The 20,748-nt window shown below is 40.9% G+C and overlaps 1 protein-coding gene across 4 annotated transcripts in view; it reads left to right on the forward strand.

The window, feature by feature from the left end:
- CCSER2 (coiled-coil serine rich protein 2) overlaps window positions 1-20,748 on the forward strand; it is a 101,901-nt gene that overhangs the window by 72,687 nt on the left and 8,466 nt on the right. For 2 of the 4 annotated variants that reach the window (XM_072129479.1, XM_072129480.1), the window contains exons 8-10: window positions 2,927-3,013; window positions 5,297-5,395; window positions 12,871-12,955. In XM_072129479.1, coding sequence (XP_071985580.1) covers window positions 2,927-3,013; window positions 5,297-5,395; window positions 12,871-12,955 — 271 coding nt within the window. The remainder of the gene's footprint in view (window positions 1-2,926; window positions 3,014-5,296; window positions 5,396-12,870; window positions 12,956-20,748) is intronic. The other 2 variants (XM_072129477.1, XM_072129478.1) reach the window with 1 other exon arrangement.

The raw sequence follows: 20,748 nt of genomic DNA on the forward strand, positions 1-20,748 counted from the left end.
GGGATGCAATGCGCTCCTCCCCTATGCCTCCCTTTTCAAGAGATTAAACGAAATCTGGAAAGATGTGCCAAAAATAGAGTCAAGACTTGAATGTTACATGCTAAACATCCCCCTGCGTTTTCATTAGCCCTTTGTGTACTGCTTATTACAATGCTGTTATTTTTATGTGGTACAACGCACCATACGATGGAGGCATTTTTGTCATTGAATTAGAAGAAATGAAGTTACCAGTTGTAATTGTTGGAGCATGCAATCATTACACGTGATAATTCAGTACATCTTGTTCTTTTAGGTCAGATATTACATGCCGTATGCCCAAAGCTTTTAGAGTTAATCACTAATCGGTAGTAATACACAGCACCCCATGCTGTTGGCTTCCCATAAATTGGCTGTAAATGAGACATCCACTTATACTCTCCTTATTACTGTCCGGAATAATGCCTTGCTCTGTGCCATTGTTCAAGTAATCCATTGCCGTTTTCTTGTAATAGATGCATCCATTTCATTGGAAGAGATAAGTATGTAGGACTTAATAGCCAGAGAGTGACTCAGAAGCTTATCCTACTATTATTCATGACCTGAATGTCCATTAAAGGGTCCTGTAATTTCTCAACAAAGAATCTTCCGAGTATATTTATTCTGTAGCCATCAGTCTAAAAAGAAAAAAACTATTCTCGCCTTCCGGCATTTTCTCCCCGGCTTCATCTTTTCCTCTTCTGGCGCCGGGCACGTATACTGTGTGCCTGTGTGATGTCATAGTGTATGCGCCGCACCGGCAGGAAGAGGAGAAGATTCTGTAAAGGGAGGCTCTGCTGTACACATTTCAGCAAAGGGGGCATCTGCTGTGGAAAAATCATTAAAGGGTGACTCTGCTGTGGAAAAATCATTAAAGGGGGACTCTGCTGTGGACATTTCAGCAAAGGGGGCATCTGCTGTGGAAAAATCATTAAAGGGGGACTCTGCTGTGGACATTTCTGTAAAGGGGGTCTCTTCCATTTTGCTGGACATTTCATTATGGTGGATATTTTACTACAGTAGTGGGGGCACCCTAGGGCTTATAATAGTCAATAACTTCTCCCAGTTTTTTTTATTTTTTTTTATGGTATTTACCGTATGAGGGGGAGTTCAGCTGCAGAGCACAGAGGCCGGACCAGAGCCAGCATTCACATCTCCTGCACCGCCTGGGAAATCTGGTCTGGACGGTTGTCGGGGTGGATTGTTTCATGCAGTTAGGGATGTGATTAAGGACTTAAAGGAAAACTACCACTGCTGATGGCAGGTATTAGCTGTATACACCGGGTACCAGCTCAGGGTGAGCTGGTGCCGGAGCTTACCTTTGCAAGTGTTTTAAACCGCTTTATCGCGGTTTAAACACATTTTGATGAACAGCCCCGAGGTAGCTTCGGCGCTGCGACCGTCCGCACGTGACTCCTCCGGCACTCCCTATGGTGGCGCGCGCAGCGCCGAAGCTACCTCGGGGCTGTTCATCAAAATGTGTTTAAACCGCGATAAAGCGGTTTAAAACACTTGCAAAGGTAAGCTCCGGCACCAGCTCACCCTGAGCTGGTGGCCGGTGTATACAGCTAATACCTACCAGCAGCAGTTGTAGGTTTCCTTTAAGTCCTAACATCCTGGCGCATGTTGATTTGGATGCTGGGGGGCCCTAGTCGCGTGAACATTCCAGGGCCCATGGGACACTTAATCCGCCACTGCTCACCGTAATAACGAGCAAGGGTACTTTTTTTTTCTTTTTTTTGGAGAAAAGATTGTGATAAATTGTTCTTACCTGCAGTGCCTTTCAACAAACTATGCAGAAATCGGAAGTGTGTGAAATGTCTTTGTCTGCAGATTTGCAATACACTATGAGCAAGGGGGTAATGACCTAGCTGCTATGACTCCTTTCTCTATAAGGTTTTTATGTAATCTGTGCTTTGTTGCTTCTGTCCAGATTGCTAGCAAGATGAGATTGAGAATAGTTGTAAATTTAGTATTTCTCAGATATTTTATAAAGCTTCTTATGTTCACATCATACTGATGTATGAAAAGTTTGCTACAAGGTTATTGACCATTTGAAGTCTAAATCTAGAAATGAATGATTGAAGTAATTGAGAAATATTGCTATCTAACAAATGATAACCTTCATTTTGGGATGTTGGCCAAGTAGAGGACATGAGACTTAAAGGGGTTCTCCAGAAATTGAAAAACATGGCTGCTGTTTACCAAAATCACCACCACTTGTGACCATGGTTACTGCTGGTATAACAGCTTATCTGTATAGAAATGAATGGAGATTACATTACCCATGGTCAGGAGAGGAGCTGCTTTTTGGAAGAACACAAACATGTTTTTCAAATCCCAGACAACCCTTTTAACAAAGGAGGCTTAGCTTAACAGTGTGTTTAGTCAGACACAGGACATTGAAGACATAGGGAATAGGGGATTCTGTAACACACATAATTTGTGTATAAGTGGAATTCATTCCCATATGTAGAATTTCAGCACATACATTATAATCCTATATTTGAAGAAATATTTTATATATGGAAATACTCTTCAATAGTTTTGTCTGATAAAGGCCTTTTCATGACCTGAGTTCAAGTCCCAGCGTCAACATCTGCAAAGAGTTTGTATGTTCTCTCCGTGTTTGCATGGGTTTCCTCCGGGTCCTCCGGTTTCCCCCCACACTCCAAAACATACTGGTAGGTTGATTATATTGTGAGCCCCATGGGGACAGGGACTGATTTGGCAAACTTTGTGCAGCGCTGTGTAATCTGTGTGCGTTATATAAATAAAGGAATTATTATTATTAAGTTGAACCATGAACATACACCCCCCATCAGACATGTCTGTATGTCTTGTTCTTTTAGGTCAGACATTACTTTGATTGCTTGTCTGCAACCTTATTGTGTTTTTTTTATACCCCAAGACTGAAGACCTTCTCAGAGAAATTGAAAAACTGAAAGAAGAATCAAAGAAAAAGGATGAAACAATCAAGCATTTACAGCAGCAACTGGTGGGCAGCCCTTTATCTCAGCTATCCTTTGGTTTGGGTGGGAGTCTATAGGGGGCACACAAAATAGCATGGGGAAACAGATTTCGGGGGTCATTATTACGATTCTTTGGTATTATAGCAATGATGTTTGGGAAGGGTAACTCCATACATAATCCACCATTTTTTATTCTATGTTAAAAGTTAGAGGCACATAGAGGAACTATGAGGCCCATGAAGACCCATGTTTAGGCCATTACCACTCAAATAAATGCAGCCATTTGCATGAGGCACGGAAGGACTTGTCTCCTCCTAGATAGGATAGACTGTGAAGTCACAACCGACCCAACCTTTTTCTGCCATGGGTACAGCCACATCTCAAACCATAGATGAGTTTGGACCACGTCTGTTTGTCTTCTTGATATCGTCTATAAATATTTTACTTCCTTTTTTTCATACCGTTCCTTTACTTCGGCTCCCTTTGCATTAAATCGTGAACCCGTTATTCGTTTTGTGTAATAAGTATATTTCCAGGGCGGACCACTTAATATGTCAGCAGGCTATGGGTAGACAATATTTTACTGGTAGATAGATCCAGGCACATGAAGAAGATTGCATCCATGTTGATAAACTACTTTTTAGTGTAACTTTTCCTGGCTAAATGACTTTAGGACTTGATAAAATATCGAGCAGTTTAGAGATGCGCTCCAGCTTCTCACATATTTTACACAGTGATATTTTAATTTATCAAGAAAGTTCCCATATCCAATTCCCCAAGCAGAGCTGACACGGAGTACTACTATTTATTTTATGGGTCGCTTTCTCAGAAGACCTTTTTTTATTTTCCCTTCTTCTTTTTCGGCTGGGTCTCATCTATAAAGCTCGACAGTTCCAGATTGCTTGTCTTGCAGAACAAAACTGTTCTGCTGACTGATACACTTAAGTATTTCCTTTGTGAAAGTCTTCTGTCGACTCTTCCATCTGCCTCAACTTAGGGATGTCAACGTTTTTCACCTCTTATGCTTTTTCTCAGATAGTTCTGAAATCACGTTCTCTTCTGTGTTCTTTTATCTGTCTTTATTTCAAGGAAATCAACCATTAAAACCCACCATGATGAACCAGGGACACTTACCCATAGATCCAGGCAATGTGACTGTGGTAATCTTCTCATATTTGTTATCCATGGCCTTCTTTCCTATAAAATATACTTTTAATGATTATGCTAATGGCCCTGAATGGCTCTAGTGTGTGTTTCCAGAGCCCCTCCTCACTTCCTGCTGCTATATTATACAGTCAGGAGGGAGGAGAGAGAGAGCACGGGGTTGGGTGAGACATTATCTGCTCATTGTAACAGCCCGTGAATCTGCAGCACTGTGGAGCTCTGGTAATGCACCAGTACCCATCTGACTCATTAGCATAATTTTAAAGGTTGAATTTAGAAGGAAGGAGGCCATGGATAACTACAGTCACGGATCTATAAAGTAAAGCCTCTTTCACACAAACATATGAAAACCCTGTATGCTACCAGTACTATTCCATTTTAATAGGGATTGCATACAGTCACATTTATTTCAGTGGGCAATATAGCCATCTATTCAAATGGCCGATTTGTCCACTGTACCATGCCATGAGTGAGAAATATATAGAGCATGTCCTATTTTCCCCAGTATTTTTGTTCTGTATGTCCCATAGAAGGATATGGGAAGGTTTAAAATACCTTTTACATACCTGCTGTATATGGTAATGCACAGTGTGCTGCCGTGTATACGTGGTATCCAGGGAGACCAGAAGCAGTGGGAGGTGCATTCAACCAGCCAATGGCCTGCCAGACGTCATCTGCCAGCCCGTTTTACTGTATACGGATACAGTGACTTGCATGCACATATGGATGAAAAATGTTATATATATATTATGTACATATTATATTGTATATATTTATATGTAAATATGTAAATTTCTCTACCGTCATCACCATTATGATCGTACTGTTGTGGTTGTACCCCATTCTGACGAAATGTATCATTTATCAAGCCAGTAATTTTTTATATGGCTTTATGTGACACGTAATCTGGTATAGATGAAGTGTAGAAAGCCTGTCCCCAGAGGCAGATTCCTACTACTGCTTAGTGATATACAAAGTGAGATTAGCACTTGCCAGACTGAAGTATAAGGGGAACTGGTGGTGACTGGATTTATCCCTCTAAGGACTTCCATTTCTCATGAAAGCAATTCAGTATATCAACAATCTAAAAAAAACCTTGACAGCTATTCGTAACATATCTCATTTCTATGTTTCTGTTGCCGTAGAAAACACCCTGCAAATGCCAGAAAAATGGCCAGGACTCCAAGATGGTGAAGCCAAAACAGCAGGACAAGTACACTCAGACCCCCTGGAGGAGAAGCTCGGTGAGTATTGTGCTAGTACTGTATCACCTGTAACAACACGCCACACCTCACATAGATAGGAAACGGCACAGTAGGGACTTATCTATATTTCACCAACAGAGTAAGAGAGAAAAGCAAAACTTGCAAATATTCTTTTTGTGTGGCTTTTGTAACTTTTCTTGCATGTTCTCAGTTGTTCTTAATCCATGTGTTTAACCAATTAGTTTATGTAACCGGCCTTATGTCTGTTGTGTTGTCTTCAAGCACTGGGGTTACATCCATGTTGTATGTAGGGATAGTTAATACGCACCCCTTTATAAACGGGACAAGTCACCTCTACTGTATTGGTGAATGCTTACTTTTTATGAATTAATAATTTTAAATCTTTTCTTAGGACTTATTCCACCTAGACATTCATAAGTAAAAAGACATTATTCCCCTGGCAGTCACAATTTAGGAAAAAATAAAGAAGGAATAATGGAGAAACTCTAGTTATAGGGTTTTTTTTCCATCTAGACTATGCTAGCATATCTTCAGAATATGTAAGAAATAGGTGATAGATGCGGGTCCCTGGAACCTGCACCCATGACCACCCTTCCTGTAGGCATGTTGAACAGACAGTATCCCATAACACATTCACTTCCTTAATCATCAGGTTTGGAAAACCTGATGATTAAGGATGTTGAACAGACATCCTGCAGTGTATGAGCTGCCACTCTAATAAGAGCAAATACAATAGCGCAGACTATTTGCTTGGCGCTGCCATAGAGTTGGATAAAGAGTGGCTGTGGATGCGCTACACACTCTCCATTGAGCCCGGCAGTGGGAATGGGGTCAGCGATCACAATATCCAAGGCCATTTGCTTTCCACTCCCATAGAGTTGAATGATGAGTGGCTGCACATGCGCTACACACTCTCCATTCAGCCCGGCAGTGAGAATGGGGTCAGCGAACACAATATCCAAGACCCTGTGCTTGCCCTTCCCATAGAGTTGAATGAAAAGTGGCTGCGCATGCGCTACAGACTCTCCATTCAGCCCGGCAGTGGGAATAGGGTCAGCGAACACAATATCCAAGACCCTGTGCTTGCCCTTCCCATAGAGTTGAATGAAAAGTGGCTGCGCATGCGCTACAGACTCTCCATTCAGCCCGGCAGTGGGAATAGGGTCAGCGAACACAATATCCAAGACCCTGTGCTTGCCCTTCCCATAGAGTTGAATGAAAAGTGGCTGTGCATGCGCTACACTCTCTATTCAGCCCGGCAGTGGGAATAGGGTCAGCGATCACAATATCCAAGACTGTGTGCTTGCCGCTCCCATAGAGTTGAATGAAGAGTGGCTGCGCATGCGCTACACACTCTCCATTCAGCTAGGCAGTGACGTTCCTGTGGGATATGCAGTGAGTGCTGGCCCTCTGTCCCCATTCTTCGGTGGGATTTGTTTTTTCAAAAATAATTGTTGGGTCTTAGTTACTTTTGTGTATTAAGTGGGTGTATAGCGCCATAGAGCCGTGTAGTCCCCAAGTTTGGTCCTCCTCTCTTGCCATATGCTGTGTTTATGCTATAAATGTCTGACATCTACTATAGAACACACCCATTAAATTTGTTGGTATTCAGAACACAAAGCTGGATGTAACTAAAGTTCTATGACTGCGGTGGTTCCATAGGAACGCCAGTAAATCGGATTCTAAGATCCTGGGAGAAGACTATTTCCCGGCGTTACTGAGTTACACAGGATTTTAATGAGTTAGCGGAAGAGTTGCTGCAGTAACTACGTCCTAGGAGTTTAGATCTCGCAATCTCTCTGCTTTAAATACAGCATGTGGGAGTCAGAGGGACGGGAATAGAATACAGATGGGTCCTCACGTATCAGTCACTGTCACTTAATCAGCTCGAGCTGCAATTTTCCAAGTCTTATCAGATAGTCGGAGGCAGCAGTCAATATCACACGAGTTCTGAGATTCATTTAAATTCAGTTTTACTTCTGAAACAATCATCTTGGTATACTGAGGAATACCGGGAGGATATTGAGACTCCAGCCTTCCTCTATCTTGTACTGGTATATATTGTGCATATAGATCCACATGTATCTGTTACATGCAGTAGTATTTATAGGAAGAATAAGAAACTAGATATTTTGGTTTTGCATTGTTATTCTTTTAATAACAGTACAGCTTTACTATCATCTAGTGTTTTAATATGGGGCATGTTGCACAGGGTTGCATGACCTATCTGGTATTAGAGTTAAGCATAAAATTGTGAAAAATGATGAAAAACACAATTCATTTAAAGGAAATCTACCATCAATAAACCTGGACACTTACTCTTATATCCAGGCATATTGACTGTGCTAATCTTCTTAATTGTTATCCTTTCTTCTAGAAATCAACTTTTTAAATTATGCCAGACTGACAAGCTCTAGGGCTGTTACCAGTGCCCCTCCTTGCTGCATCTTCACAGGCTGCTACACTGTTTTCCACTTCCCCCCTTAAAGGAAACCTACCACTTGTAGTGGCAGGTTTCTGATGGAAATACCGGGCACCAGCTGGTGAGCTGGTGCCGGAGCTTATTTTCGTTAGTGTTTTAAACCGCGATATCGCGGTTTAAAACACTTTTTAAACTTTATAGCCGGCGCAGGCAGGTACGCGCTCGGCGCTTACCATGCACGCGGCTCTCATTCACTTCCTATGTAGCCGCGCGCATAAGCTCCGGCACCAGCTCACCCTGAGCTGGTGCCCGGTATTTCCATCAGAAACCTGCCACTACAAGTGGTAGGTTTCCTTTAATCACTTACCCATCCCTCTTCCTACTGTTATTTCACACATTAAGCAGTAGGCTTCTGCACGGTGTAACTGTCTGTGAAGCTGCGGCACTGCCCCCTTGCTCCCTAAGGTTCATTAGCATAATTTTAATAGTTGATTATAGAAGAAAAGAGGTCATGGATAACAAGTATAAGAAGATGCCACAGTCACAGTACAGGCAGTCCCTGACTTACGGCGCTTCGAGTTACGGACAACCTGTAGATACGAACGGGGCACTCGGCACCCTGTGCATGCGCAGTCCACTTCCGGGTTTCAATAGCGCTGCTTGGAGTGCTGTGGCTCCTCATTGGGCAGGCCATGGGGTGACGGGGATCGTTGGGCGGAGCGAGAGGCTGGAGCGGGCTGTGGTGGTGACGGGGATCGTTGGGCGGAGCAAGAGGCTGGAGGGGGCCATGGAGGTGACTGGGATCGTTGGGCGGAGCAAGAGGCTGGAGGGGGCCATGGAGGTGACGGGGATCATTGGGCGGAGCGAGTGGCTGGAGCGGGCCGTGTAGGTGACGGGGAGCACAATCCGTTGCCGATGTATAAAGTAAGTAATTGCCGGCAGTATCAGGGGGTTCAGGTAACTAAGGATGCGTTCGCTGGTGCGATCTCTCGCTTCCTTAGTTACCAGCCAGTGCACTAGAAGCCGGAGATTCCAGGTAACTAAGGAAGCGTGAGATCGCACCAGCTAATGCATCCTTAGTTACCAGCAACCCTTACATACAAATTCAACTTAAGTACAACCCTCTGGTCCCTATCTTGTACGTAACCTGGGGACTGCCTGTACCTGCATCCATGAGTAAGTGTCCCTTGTTTATCATGATGGATTTTTTATGGTAGATTTTCTTCAAACAGCAATTTTGACCATTACTGCCTAGAAACATGGTGTCCTATTAAAGATACAAATCTCATCTTTTTTATTGCATCTGACTCGTGGTTCTGTGAGCTATGCAGGAAGCTAGTATGTTGAGAAAAGTGTAGAATTACCATGTTAGCCAGGAAAAAAAATCAAAAATCTCATGTAAATACTTTTGTGTAAAAACTACAAAAGTGGTTAAGGAATTATACCTATTGGCTAACTAGAAAAACCAGGTTAGCCAATAGAGGTATCATTCATTAAGAACTTTTGTAGTTTTTACACAAAGTATTTACATCAGATTTTTAGTACAGGCAGCTGTATAGTTAGAATATTCAGATAAAGATCCAATTCCCACCTTTTTTTACTATCTGTATCACCGGTTCTGTAGCTCTCAGAACTACATGACTGATGCAATCTGAAAGCTGTGAATCTTCTCTTTTAATATGACCCATGATAAAAAAAAGCAGGTTTTTAAGAGAACCCAAGTGGCTTCTAAACTGACACTCCCCTTACAGCCTCTAAACTTGACTCATCACAAATTCACAATCCTTGTAATTTACCATTAGTAAAATATACAGTGGGTACGGAAAGTATTCAGACCCCTTTAAATTTTTCACTCTTTGATTCATTGCAGACCATTGCTAAGGTCAAAAAATCCGTTTTTTGCTCATTAATGTACACTCCGCCCCCATCCTCACAGGAAAAAACTGAAATACAGATATTTTTGCCAATTAATTAAACAAGAAAAACTGAACTATCACATGTCATAACTATTCAGCCCCGTTTATCAGTATTGAGTAGAAGCGGCTGAAATAAAGTCCTGAAATAAACAGCGTTTGCTTGGAGATTGGCTTTCGGAGTGAGAGAGCTTTATAGATCATATTATTGTAACGGATCATGGTTGATGTTCTATGGCAAATTATCCATGTAACAATCTAATATATTTTGTTTCTAAAGAGAAGTTTCCTTCGTGGTATAGAGACGTGGTTATATTTTGCACACTAGGCCCCGCCAGCTGTTTTTTTTTTTTTTTTTTTTTTTTTTTTTTTTTACTTTGTAAACAACAAAAGCTTTATTAATCAAAATGATGATAATGTCGGTGGTTATGTAGCTGCCTATAGTCTGCTATAATAATCTCCAAGATGAGGCAGCAGTTGTTACACACTCCCTGTTTTATCATTAGTCTTTTGTTATGGGGCTTACTTTGTAGAATCGTACAATAAGAGCAATAATCTAAGGTGATGATCTGTGGGGGGTCCAGCAGTATCACTATGGTGATAGTAGTAAATTCACACCTGTGTTTGTCAGACTTTTCGTTTTGAATAGCAGCCTGCATCATTTTTTGTAATATAAATAATCACTGTGTGACGGAAGGTATATGGGAACGAAAAGAATGTAACCAAATGCCCCGATGCAATGTGAATAATGCCTAATGCACATGGAATCAGACAATGGTGAAAAGGGCCATCTGCATAGTAGAAATGTCAATCTGTAGTATGGAAACTAAGATCCAATAACAGCATTTTCAATATTATATTACTTTACCTCTACATTTTTTTTTGTTCGTCAATGGAAGCTATAATTTGGGCCAAGTACTGTGCGTGTTTGTCTTGGCAGCTCCCTGGCAGATGAATGGAGTTGCTGCTCCGAGGAATTGGTAGTGGATGACCACTAGGCTGTCAATTCACTGCAGGGTCTGTAGTATTTCATATAAACAATGGGCAGCACTCCACGGGAAGAAGCTTTTTAACCTATGTCACCATCTTAACATCACCATAGCTTAATGATTTTGTGTTCACTGTTTTACATTTTACTAATTTTGTATTTGTTAACATTCTCACCCATCCCTTAAGAATCAGACTCCATCATTTGTGAATTGTTAAACAATGATTAAGCTTTGGCATCTGCTTACAACTTTCTGCTTTATATATTTATTGTTTTTTTTAACATATATATATATAGTTTGTGGGGTTTTTTTACATTTTTTAAAGGAGGTATGCCTATGTTGTATAATGTAAAAACATAAACTTGAATATGCAATATACATTTCTATAGAAAGGTACGTACAGAAGTTGCAGCTAATCTGTTAAAACTTAGAACATGTCCAGGTCAGGTTTTTCATGTGTAACTCGTACACTATAGTTTATGGGGGCCCTTGAACCATGGATGCCAGACTGAGACATATCGGCCATTAAACATGGACACTATTGTGCTTTATTCTTGGCCAATGTTTTGCCTCGTAGATGTGCCGGTAGCCTTAGATCATTGGAAATGATACTAAATGCCATTTTATCACTTTGTAAAATGGGGATACCACTTTATTTCATAGGTGTCATTAAGCCATTTAGGAGATTAGTGGAATACTGGGATTGAGGGGAGTCTCTTTTATGATGTGTCCTCTAACTTCCAGGGACTATTAAAATGCGATAGAATAACCCAATATTACTGATGCTTACCTAGATGAGCAGTGAAATATAATCTAGGAAGTGCCTGCCTTTTAATTTTTCTGTGATTGATGACAAGTTTTGCAGCAGACACCTTAGAAAAAGGCAGTCAAAATTATTATAGGTTCTTAAAAAGATAAATGTCATCCGTTATAGAAGCAGTGAATTATCTGTCACCTTCCCCAGAACTGACCAGACTAAGAATTGGTTCAGTTAAAGTTTTTAACATATTAATGGAGGATGACAACTCAAGGACTCAAGTTATAATACAAATAATGCTAATATCATACATTCCCTGAGTAATGGTTTTCTGAAAGTATCACAGGGACTTAAATTGGGCTAAAATTATCAATGGCCTAAATTTTAATTGGTGGGTGCTGTGTAAACCGTGTTTAAAGGAAACCATGAGGAATCTACCATCATGAGGAATCTACTTCCCGCCTCTGCCCTAATCTGTAATTTAATAATCCTGGAACCTAACCTAAAATTATTAAAAACTTTATTTTAGTAAAATGTAAATTAACTGCCAAGGCTTCTGGGGCGTAGGGTAGCCCTTGCTCTGAGTGCCTGACCAGGCTACGCCACGCCCCAGTAGCCTCTGCAATTAATGTACATATTACTAAAATAATGTTCCCCAGCCAGAGAGTCGGTGACATCAGGGATGAGCGCTAACCACTCCTCGTCTCTCCATAGGTACATGCGCAGTCGCGCTGCATATCTGCCAAAGTATAGGCTGTCTGACTCTGTCACGGTGTGTTGATACACATTGTCCTCACCGCAATCTGACCGGTAGCCATAGAGGTCTATGGGGCCGTGATCTAGTTGCAAATCAAGCGACCAGATCACCAGATCAGATTTGGGGCTCAATTTTCTTTGGTATCAATTCTAACCATGTAGAGTATTATATAGTATTTTTTTTTTTATCAACAAGTTGTACACACACTGGTCTTCTATGGACACATTTTTAAAGTACTTATATAGAGATCCTTTAAAATAATTTGTAGAGATAGTAATGTGTTTGCACCTTATTCCTTATAATATGGCTCTGTCCACACCGGTCTCATGGTTCCTGGTTGGGATGGGAGATGCGTTGGACCCCATTGATAGCCAGAGGAAGAGAACCTGCAGAGCCTGTATGGGCAGAGCGTTTGATTTATCAGAGTGTTGTTTTTTTTTTGTTTGTTGACAAACAATTTTTTTGCTGTTTGTTTGTTGCCCTTTGTTATTCATCATGTCTTATGTTCTATTCCTTCAGCCACAGTAAGTGTTGCGTTCCGGTTAAACTTTTCTCCATGAACAAGTGAACTAGTTGGCATTGTGGCTTTCATGACGCTTTTCCTACAGCTTTCCGACTTTTTATTATCCAATCTCCCCTCTTTTTTTCTGCACAGAGTGGGTATTCTGCTCCCTCCTTCTCTCCCTGGCAGGGCCCTTACCAGGGGGGTCCTCGGACTGGTCCGCCGCACCGCAGACAGAGTGAGTCTGTGCTCCTCTCACTCATCCCTGCTGACCCTATATGTCTGCCTGTGAAATGCTGTGCATGCACCGTCTCCTCACTAGCATCCCTACCCAAATATGGTGGGAAGATGCACACCACGTGGTTCTAACAAAAGTGCTTTATTTACACTTGCTAAAACAATGCATCTACCATGAAAAGAGCAGGTTTTGCACCCATCACATGTCCAGACCCCATAAGCCATATTCTCGGTATCTTAATTTTCTAATATTGCTCTTCCTTTTTTTTTTTTGGGCCGTCATAAATTCCACAGTGATATAAAATATTTGGCATTTCGTATATCTTCAAACATTGTCTACACCCAGATAATAAAATGTGGTTATACTTTAGCGATGACCACTTGGCTGGTGGCTAAGTACACCTAGGCCTCCTTGTCACGTAACACGTACACTGGTGTGAGGGGAATAAAAGAAAAATTCTCAATTTTATCCAGCATAGGTTTAGGTTTAAGGCTGCATGCACACGACCTTTGGGGGACGTATATACGGCCCCTAGCTTCTGTACCGCTCTCTATGGAGAGGGGAGGGGTCAACCCTCCTCTCCATGGCGCCGGATGTATGTCCGCTCGTCTCAGCCCGGTGGACATATGTTCATGTAAATGCGCCCTAAGGCTGTTTTGCAGGTAACGTATTTGTAGGTCCCCTTCAGCCTGACGGAGGCCAAAAATGTTTCGTTATTACCTCCATTGGGAGGGTTATTGCTTTGTACCTCTACAGCGGTGTCCATTAAGTCTTTATTCAAAAGTTATTCATATAATGGACACTGTAAAATTATGTGGTAAGGTGTAATTCTTAAATCTACAGAAGCTTTTAAAGCAACATCTCCTAATTATAAATGTTTTTCTCAGTGCTATTTGGTGGCACAACTTTTATGTCATCAGGTTTATATAAAGCCATGTGTTTTTTGTATACATTCTGTTCAATTCTACTCCCAAATCACTTCCAGTAGTTTTGCTGGAAAACCAACTGAATGCTTTGTATGGGCAGTAATTTATCACCTGCTATTGTCAGCCTTAAAATTACTTGGCTTAAAGACAATCTACACCCCCCCCCCTCCGGCAATGGCCTCACGGACATGTCCTATCTTGCCCCCTGTTACGGCCCATATGCCGTGCATGCGGTCACCCCTCCTCCTCTCCATACTGCCGTACGTATGCCCAGCCGTAGCTGTGCCACCATACGTTCGTGTGCATGCAGCCTTGGTTTGTAGATATTTTTCATTAGGTTTTCTTTAATTAAAATTCATCACCTTTCCACGGGATCAGATGAGAACTGCGGTGCGTTCTGTAGTTGTGCATGTACTGCCTTCCCATTTTGTGGATCCTGTGGAGATAGCCAGGTTCTAAGCTACCTTCATCAGTCTGTAGACTTTGAAAAGAGATACCCGGTGCAGGTGGAGGACGTGGTGGTCCCATGATTGTGGGACTGGTGATAAGTTGTTATGGTGGGACAACACCTTTAGTTTATTATGTTTTTCACAGGTCTATATTTTGCCATCCTCTGCCCAAGGCCCTTTAAAAGGAAGAGCTGTAAAGAAAAGAGTGATAAATGGAATGGCTTATTCCCCTTTCCCTTTTTTAATTTTATTTTTACAGTAACATCTGGAGCATGTGTCACCTCTGGCTTGTGCTAACAGCCCTTGTACATGTAAATGGCATGCCTGAAGTTTGTGGTCTGCATTTTTTTTTTATCCCTTAAGCAGTGTGTGTATTTCATTTCCCCATGTCGGAATGGTAAGTAGATATGTAACTATACAAATCACTTGTGAAAGACAAACAGATGCACTTGTAGAATTGATTTAGCCACCTCAAGGTCTGTGACGAGGATTTCAGGTTTATTAGCTGTTGCTTACGGGATCCCTTGAGGACACTTATATACCAAACACAAATTGAGATAAACATATATTATACAGCAAGATCATTAAAAGTCCCAGTCCAGGTTGAAATGTTGGAAAACAAATTAGCAATTCACCGCAGGGAAATTTAAAAAGAATTGCCACTTAGACGAAACGTGCATTTAAAACAAGGCCAGCAATAAGCCAATAAAATCGGCACATTAGCATGATATTGAAGCCTTAAATAATAAATTGATTCCAAGAACACATTTTCTCAGTGTTTTTGAAGTGTTCTAATGAACTTTTTGGTTGATGCGGTATGATTTCTAAGGAACATGAAACATAAGGTTTTGCAACACTATCGTACCACTAGAGAATAATTGCTTCCCTCTTTTCCAGTCAACATGTGGTCAGAATACTCTTTATCAGTACTGAATCCACTCCTCCAGCCTCATGAATTTGTTGTGATAAAGTCATAAACAAAACCTATCCAGTAAAAACCTGAAAATGACCACCTACCGTAACATTATGTAGGTTATAATTGCCTCAACAGAGATCACCAAAATTGCTTATATTTGCCAAATTCCAGAATAATGAGAGAGAAGTTATATTACTTTATGTAGAGTCAAACGTTTAAATACACCAAGATTACTATGCCTTTAAACTATTTTTTGGGACAGCTCATATGATGATGCCACGTCTTTGGAAGCTTTTGGTCTATTGGCAAGATCTGAGTTAAAGCTGTATTCTCATTTGGATATTCACATTTAATGAAATAACATACGCTATTGATGCCTGCGTGACGACCTGGATTCAGCATCCATTACTTACAGGGACATGCAGTAATTTCTGGACATTTCATAAAGATAGACAATGGGACACATTTACTTGACTGGTCCAGTCACAATCCCGCGGCGCGTTGTCTAGCGCTGATTCGGGTCTGCCGGGATTCACTAAGGTCATGCGCCCAATATCCTGCAGGTGTCAGTGATGCGCCGAGGTCCGCCAGAGTTCACCTTCTTCTTCCTGGTGCATGTAAGTGCTGATCTTGCAACACAATTTTTTTTTAAATTGCGCAGTTTTTCCGAATCCGCTGGGTTGTCCGACGGCCATGTCCCCCCCAATTTCTGTCATTTGAAAGCCTGCGCTGATGCGACACAATTCGATCGCGTGGAAACCCGACGAAAGTACGACGTTCGGACCCTTAGTAAATGGGCCCCAATGTGTTTCTTTGTACAATAACAACAGTTGTCTAGACAGTTGAATCCTGAAGACCTCTATTTTGGATTAAGTGAATCATTTGTTGATATTTTGCAGCTCAAGGGGCCCTCACAACTCCAATACACTTAAATGGAGTCACGCTGCAGTTCCTTACACAGCGGTGTCTATTCGCTTCACTGTTTCTTGATGAACAGTTAAAACCGAGTACTAAATGCACACTGGAACTCTTACTTTTTCTATAGTGTAGCGGTCCCAGAAGTTATAGAAAATAAATCCATGGAAATTTAAAATGTAACATTTTTCAACTTCAAATAAATACCCAGAAAGGATTTAGAGGGTTTCCATGCCTAAATAATTTTGAAGATTATGCCTGTCTAAATGACTTGCAGCCTATGTATCCTAATGGCAGTCATGTCACATATGCCAGTAACAGCATCCTTTGTGTTTCAGAAACAACTTATCATAGGCTCTTATTATAGAATCAAAACCTCTTGACTATAGAATGGTCTATAAAACAAGCACTGTCCTGTTACATGTGCTAAACTGCATGCAAACCGTTAAAAAAAAATTCTATTTGAGATTTATGTTATAAACCACTACCTAGATGGTGTATTATAATTGATCTGTCATCAGGCCCTTAGTGGCCACAAAAATAAATATGTTCCATTTTGCCATTTCCTGTAAAAGATAATCTCTGACAATTCCATTCCAACCACATCCTGCAATAAATTGTACCAGCCATATAGAATATCTGCGTATCTGCAATCTGATCTTTAAAAGTCCTATGAATGTAAAAATGCGCTGTAAAGTAATTCTTCTGATTCTCATGTAGATAAAACCTTCTACTCCCACTTAGAATAGAAATTCTGCATACAAATAGCCTCTACCATTTGGCATAATACTGTATAAAGCCAGCTTCTTTTCCCCTCTGCTATTATTACAGAATTGTAGTGGAAGGTGACCTTCATGGGGGATTAGAAGGTGAGCGGAGAATTTTATTATTCACCTTCCAATCTTCATTTCCGCTGCATGCTCCTTATATCCTAATAAATGGAACCTGTCACCAGACCACTATTATCAGGGGACATGTTGCTATAGACAAAGTACTGTTTATACCAAATATGTTTAGAAAATGTCTGTGTTGTATGGTGTTTGAAATAAAGTATGTGAAACTTTACCTGGCTCCCTACCAGATGCTTCCCCCGAGTCCCAGAGAGGAAAATTTCAAACGAAAACTTCTTTCTGCTCTATAATATGTTCACTGCTCTGCTGGCTTCTGCCCCGACCGCCCTGATGACGTGTCAGCTCACTGCAGACAATCTCTCTCTTTGGTATCTCAGTGCAAAAAGAGGATGTGGGTGAGGGAGGGAGCGGCAAGAGCCAGCAGAAGTTTCCATTTGAAATTTTCCTCTCCTGGACTCTGGTTGAAGCATCTGGCAGGGAGCCGGGATATTTGGCATAAACAGTGTTTTGCTTTTGTGTATAGCAATCTGTCCCCTGGTAAAAATAGCAAGGTGACAGATTCTCAGATGTGAACTGAGCCTTTAAGAGGACCTGTCAGAGCGATTTTGGACACTAAACCATGCAGATGTCTTTAGGGACCAGTGGTTTAGTGTCTCAAATCGCAATTTACCAAGATCCTATGTGCCCCTTATTCTAGTGCCCCCTGCTCCTGCACAGTGACTACACTATGGCTTCATAAAAGTACTGCACAGGTGCGGGAAGCACCAGAGATGGGTCCAATGCTCCTCCGCCTCATCTGACCCATCTCACAGCAATTAATTAATATTGTTTGTGTTATTAAAATGAATTACATTGCTTTCTGTATCACTTCTTCACAGTTTTCTAGATCTCTGCAACAGGAGGTTTCATTGTACTTGTAGTACTCTTGTAGATAAGGCGGTCCATGGTCATGTGATGTCACAGAGGCACTCGGTTTTGATTACATAATGTGTTATAATGAGCCATCTACCTGCGTGACATCACATGAACATGTTAATCTACAACAAGTAAACAATGACGCTTCCAGTTGCATGAGAGCAAGACGACAAAAGGCAGAGATCTAGAAAACCTTGAAGAATTTATTCAGAAAGTGTATTGGGAAATTGTATAACTTTTCATTACACAAACAATATTAAATATAAATAATAATCTTTTATATAGCGCCATCAAATTCCGTTGGAGTGAGGGCCCTGCTCACAAGAGCTTACAGTCTATGAGTTTTAATTTGCTGAAATGTGCTTCAGTGGACAACCCCTTTATACTCTGCCCCCACACAATTGGTATTTTGAGCGAAATAAGAAGAGCCCTGTTCACATATGTGCATATATGTGCCACAGATCCTATGAAATTTGTCATCTATTGTTCATCAGTTTATACATCAACACAGATACTGATCATACCACTATTTTTCCATTAAATATTTTTTTTATTGACTCAAAAGTATTCTGATATCCACTCCCGTACTACTGTTATAACAAATCCCAATCTTTGCAGGTATTTTACATTAAAACTACAGTTTTTAGGGTAGAGCCCCAGAATGTAAAGTACTCTGCATTAGTGCTCCAAGATAACTACACATGACCAGTCACTTTCTAGTCCTAATTTTATCTGTGATCTCCTACAGGTAGATCATTTGAGTACAAAGTAAGAACCGGTTCACATACATCAGTTATATTCAGTGGGTTTTTTTTGCTTGAGGTGGACACAAAGTTAGGCAGTAAAAATCATTACATTAAAGGGGTTGTCCGAGAGTTCGAAAAAAGTAGAGAAGTCCCTCCGCTTCTGTGGGTACGGCATGGAGGGACAGTGGCGTGGCACACCGGGAGGGAAGGAGAAGGTAAGTAAGTATATGTTTTTTATTTATGCAGCCTACTTTTTTAACTCTGACAAGATCTTTAAAAGGATGCCTGGAATTCCTAAAGGGTGTGAAAGTATTTTTACAAATTAGAGGGATCGGTGAGGGTCTGACTGCTGGGACCCCCAGTGATGCGAAGTTCCATTCTCACTAATGGGGGGGAGCAGCAAACTCTAAGTTATTGCAGGAGACAGCTAAGCACTATGCTCGGCAATCTCTGACACTCCCATCCTGTTTAATGGAGCGGCAGGGCACGTTATTGTTCTGCCATTATTCCCATTAGTGACAACAGGACCCCCTGATGACCGAATTGCTGGCTGACCAAGAACCCTCAGCAATCAGCTTGTTGTTCCCTTCACCTAGGAATTACTTGCAATCTTAGTATAACCCCTTTAAGGCCACACTCCAATTACAATTTGATAACTTTTTCTGATCCATTACAAAAGGTGAAATTATGACATTCCTGTCCCCATCCAGATGCGTCTATGTGCGTGTCAGATTAAGACTCTCCAGCTATATTCATTGAGCAAAGGTCAACATTGCATAAACAGATAATTGAACAAATTAAACCGTTTGCTAACATTTCTATCAAAAAACTGTGAAATGTGTTTTTATTGAATGTCTTATTTAATAAATGAGACCTCATTAAAGATGAATGTAACAATAAAAAGAAAAGATTACATGTAAAACAATTTGACCCCATGTTCTAATTAAAAAGTTTTATTAAATTCAGTCTCTAAATAACTTGCAATCCAGCAAGATTGCAATTTCCCATAGGGATGGTCAGGTCTGCACTGTATGTAGGTGCCCTGGGGTTTTTATACCAAAGGGGGTTGCCTACCACTTTGCCTTGGCCAATGACCTTTAAGGAGCCTGTCAGTAGAAATTGACCAATTAAGACACTACTTTTCATGGTCCACTGATTGCATCGTCCAGAAAATCTACTTTGAAGTGAGATGTAAATATGTTTTTATAAAGTTTACCACTAAAGTCAAGCTCTCACTGTCTAAATTGTTATTGACAGTCCTGCATTCATTAAACTTTGGCCCCAAGTATAAAGGGGTTAGGCCCCATCCTGTCAGACCCATCGCTCCCAATATGTGGTAGGATCAATACGACAACCAATGGTTGTCTTGTATGGAGGTCTGAAAAATAGTAAAATAAATAAAAAAGTGAAAAAAATAAATTAAAAAAAACTTAAAATGTCTGATCTATCAAAATATAATAATTCATGGATAATAGCGCACAAAGTCGAAAACATTAAACCTATATAAATTTAGTATGCCTGTAATTGTACAAACCAGAATAAAGGAGAAATGTAATTTTGGGGTGCACAGTGAAAGCCCTAAATACCAAGCCCACAAGGAAAATCGTTTTTTCGTTAAATAACATTTCTAAACCAGAGAGCGTCACTTTACATTTCTAGAAAGTGGTGCAGAACTAATAATTCATGTGTATTGGTAAATTATTTATATCACACACACACACACACACTCATTTACACATTAAAAAACATTAAGTAAAGTGGCCAACCCCTTTAAGACATCTAATGTTTATATAGAGTAGACGGGCGAAGCAAGGCCCCTTCTACACGTTTTTCTCACGTGTTATGCGCATGCTTTTTACGTGCAGCACTTGCATTGCACTCTGACCCATTGTTATCAAAGGGCCTTTTCAGACTTGCATGTTTTTTCACGTGCACTCATGCTTTTTTTTTTACCGCTTTTAAATCTCGGCATGCTCTACTTTTGCAAGTCACACACGGGAAAAACGCACCCTACAAGTCTATGGAGATGCACTCTGAGACACTTGCAAGTGTGAAAGAGAAGAGGCTTTAGGTTT

This window comes from Engystomops pustulosus, chromosome 11, assembly GCF_040894005.1.
Source record: "Engystomops pustulosus chromosome 11, aEngPut4.maternal, whole genome shotgun sequence".
Lineage (NCBI taxonomy): Eukaryota > Metazoa > Chordata > Amphibia > Anura > Leptodactylidae > Engystomops > Engystomops pustulosus.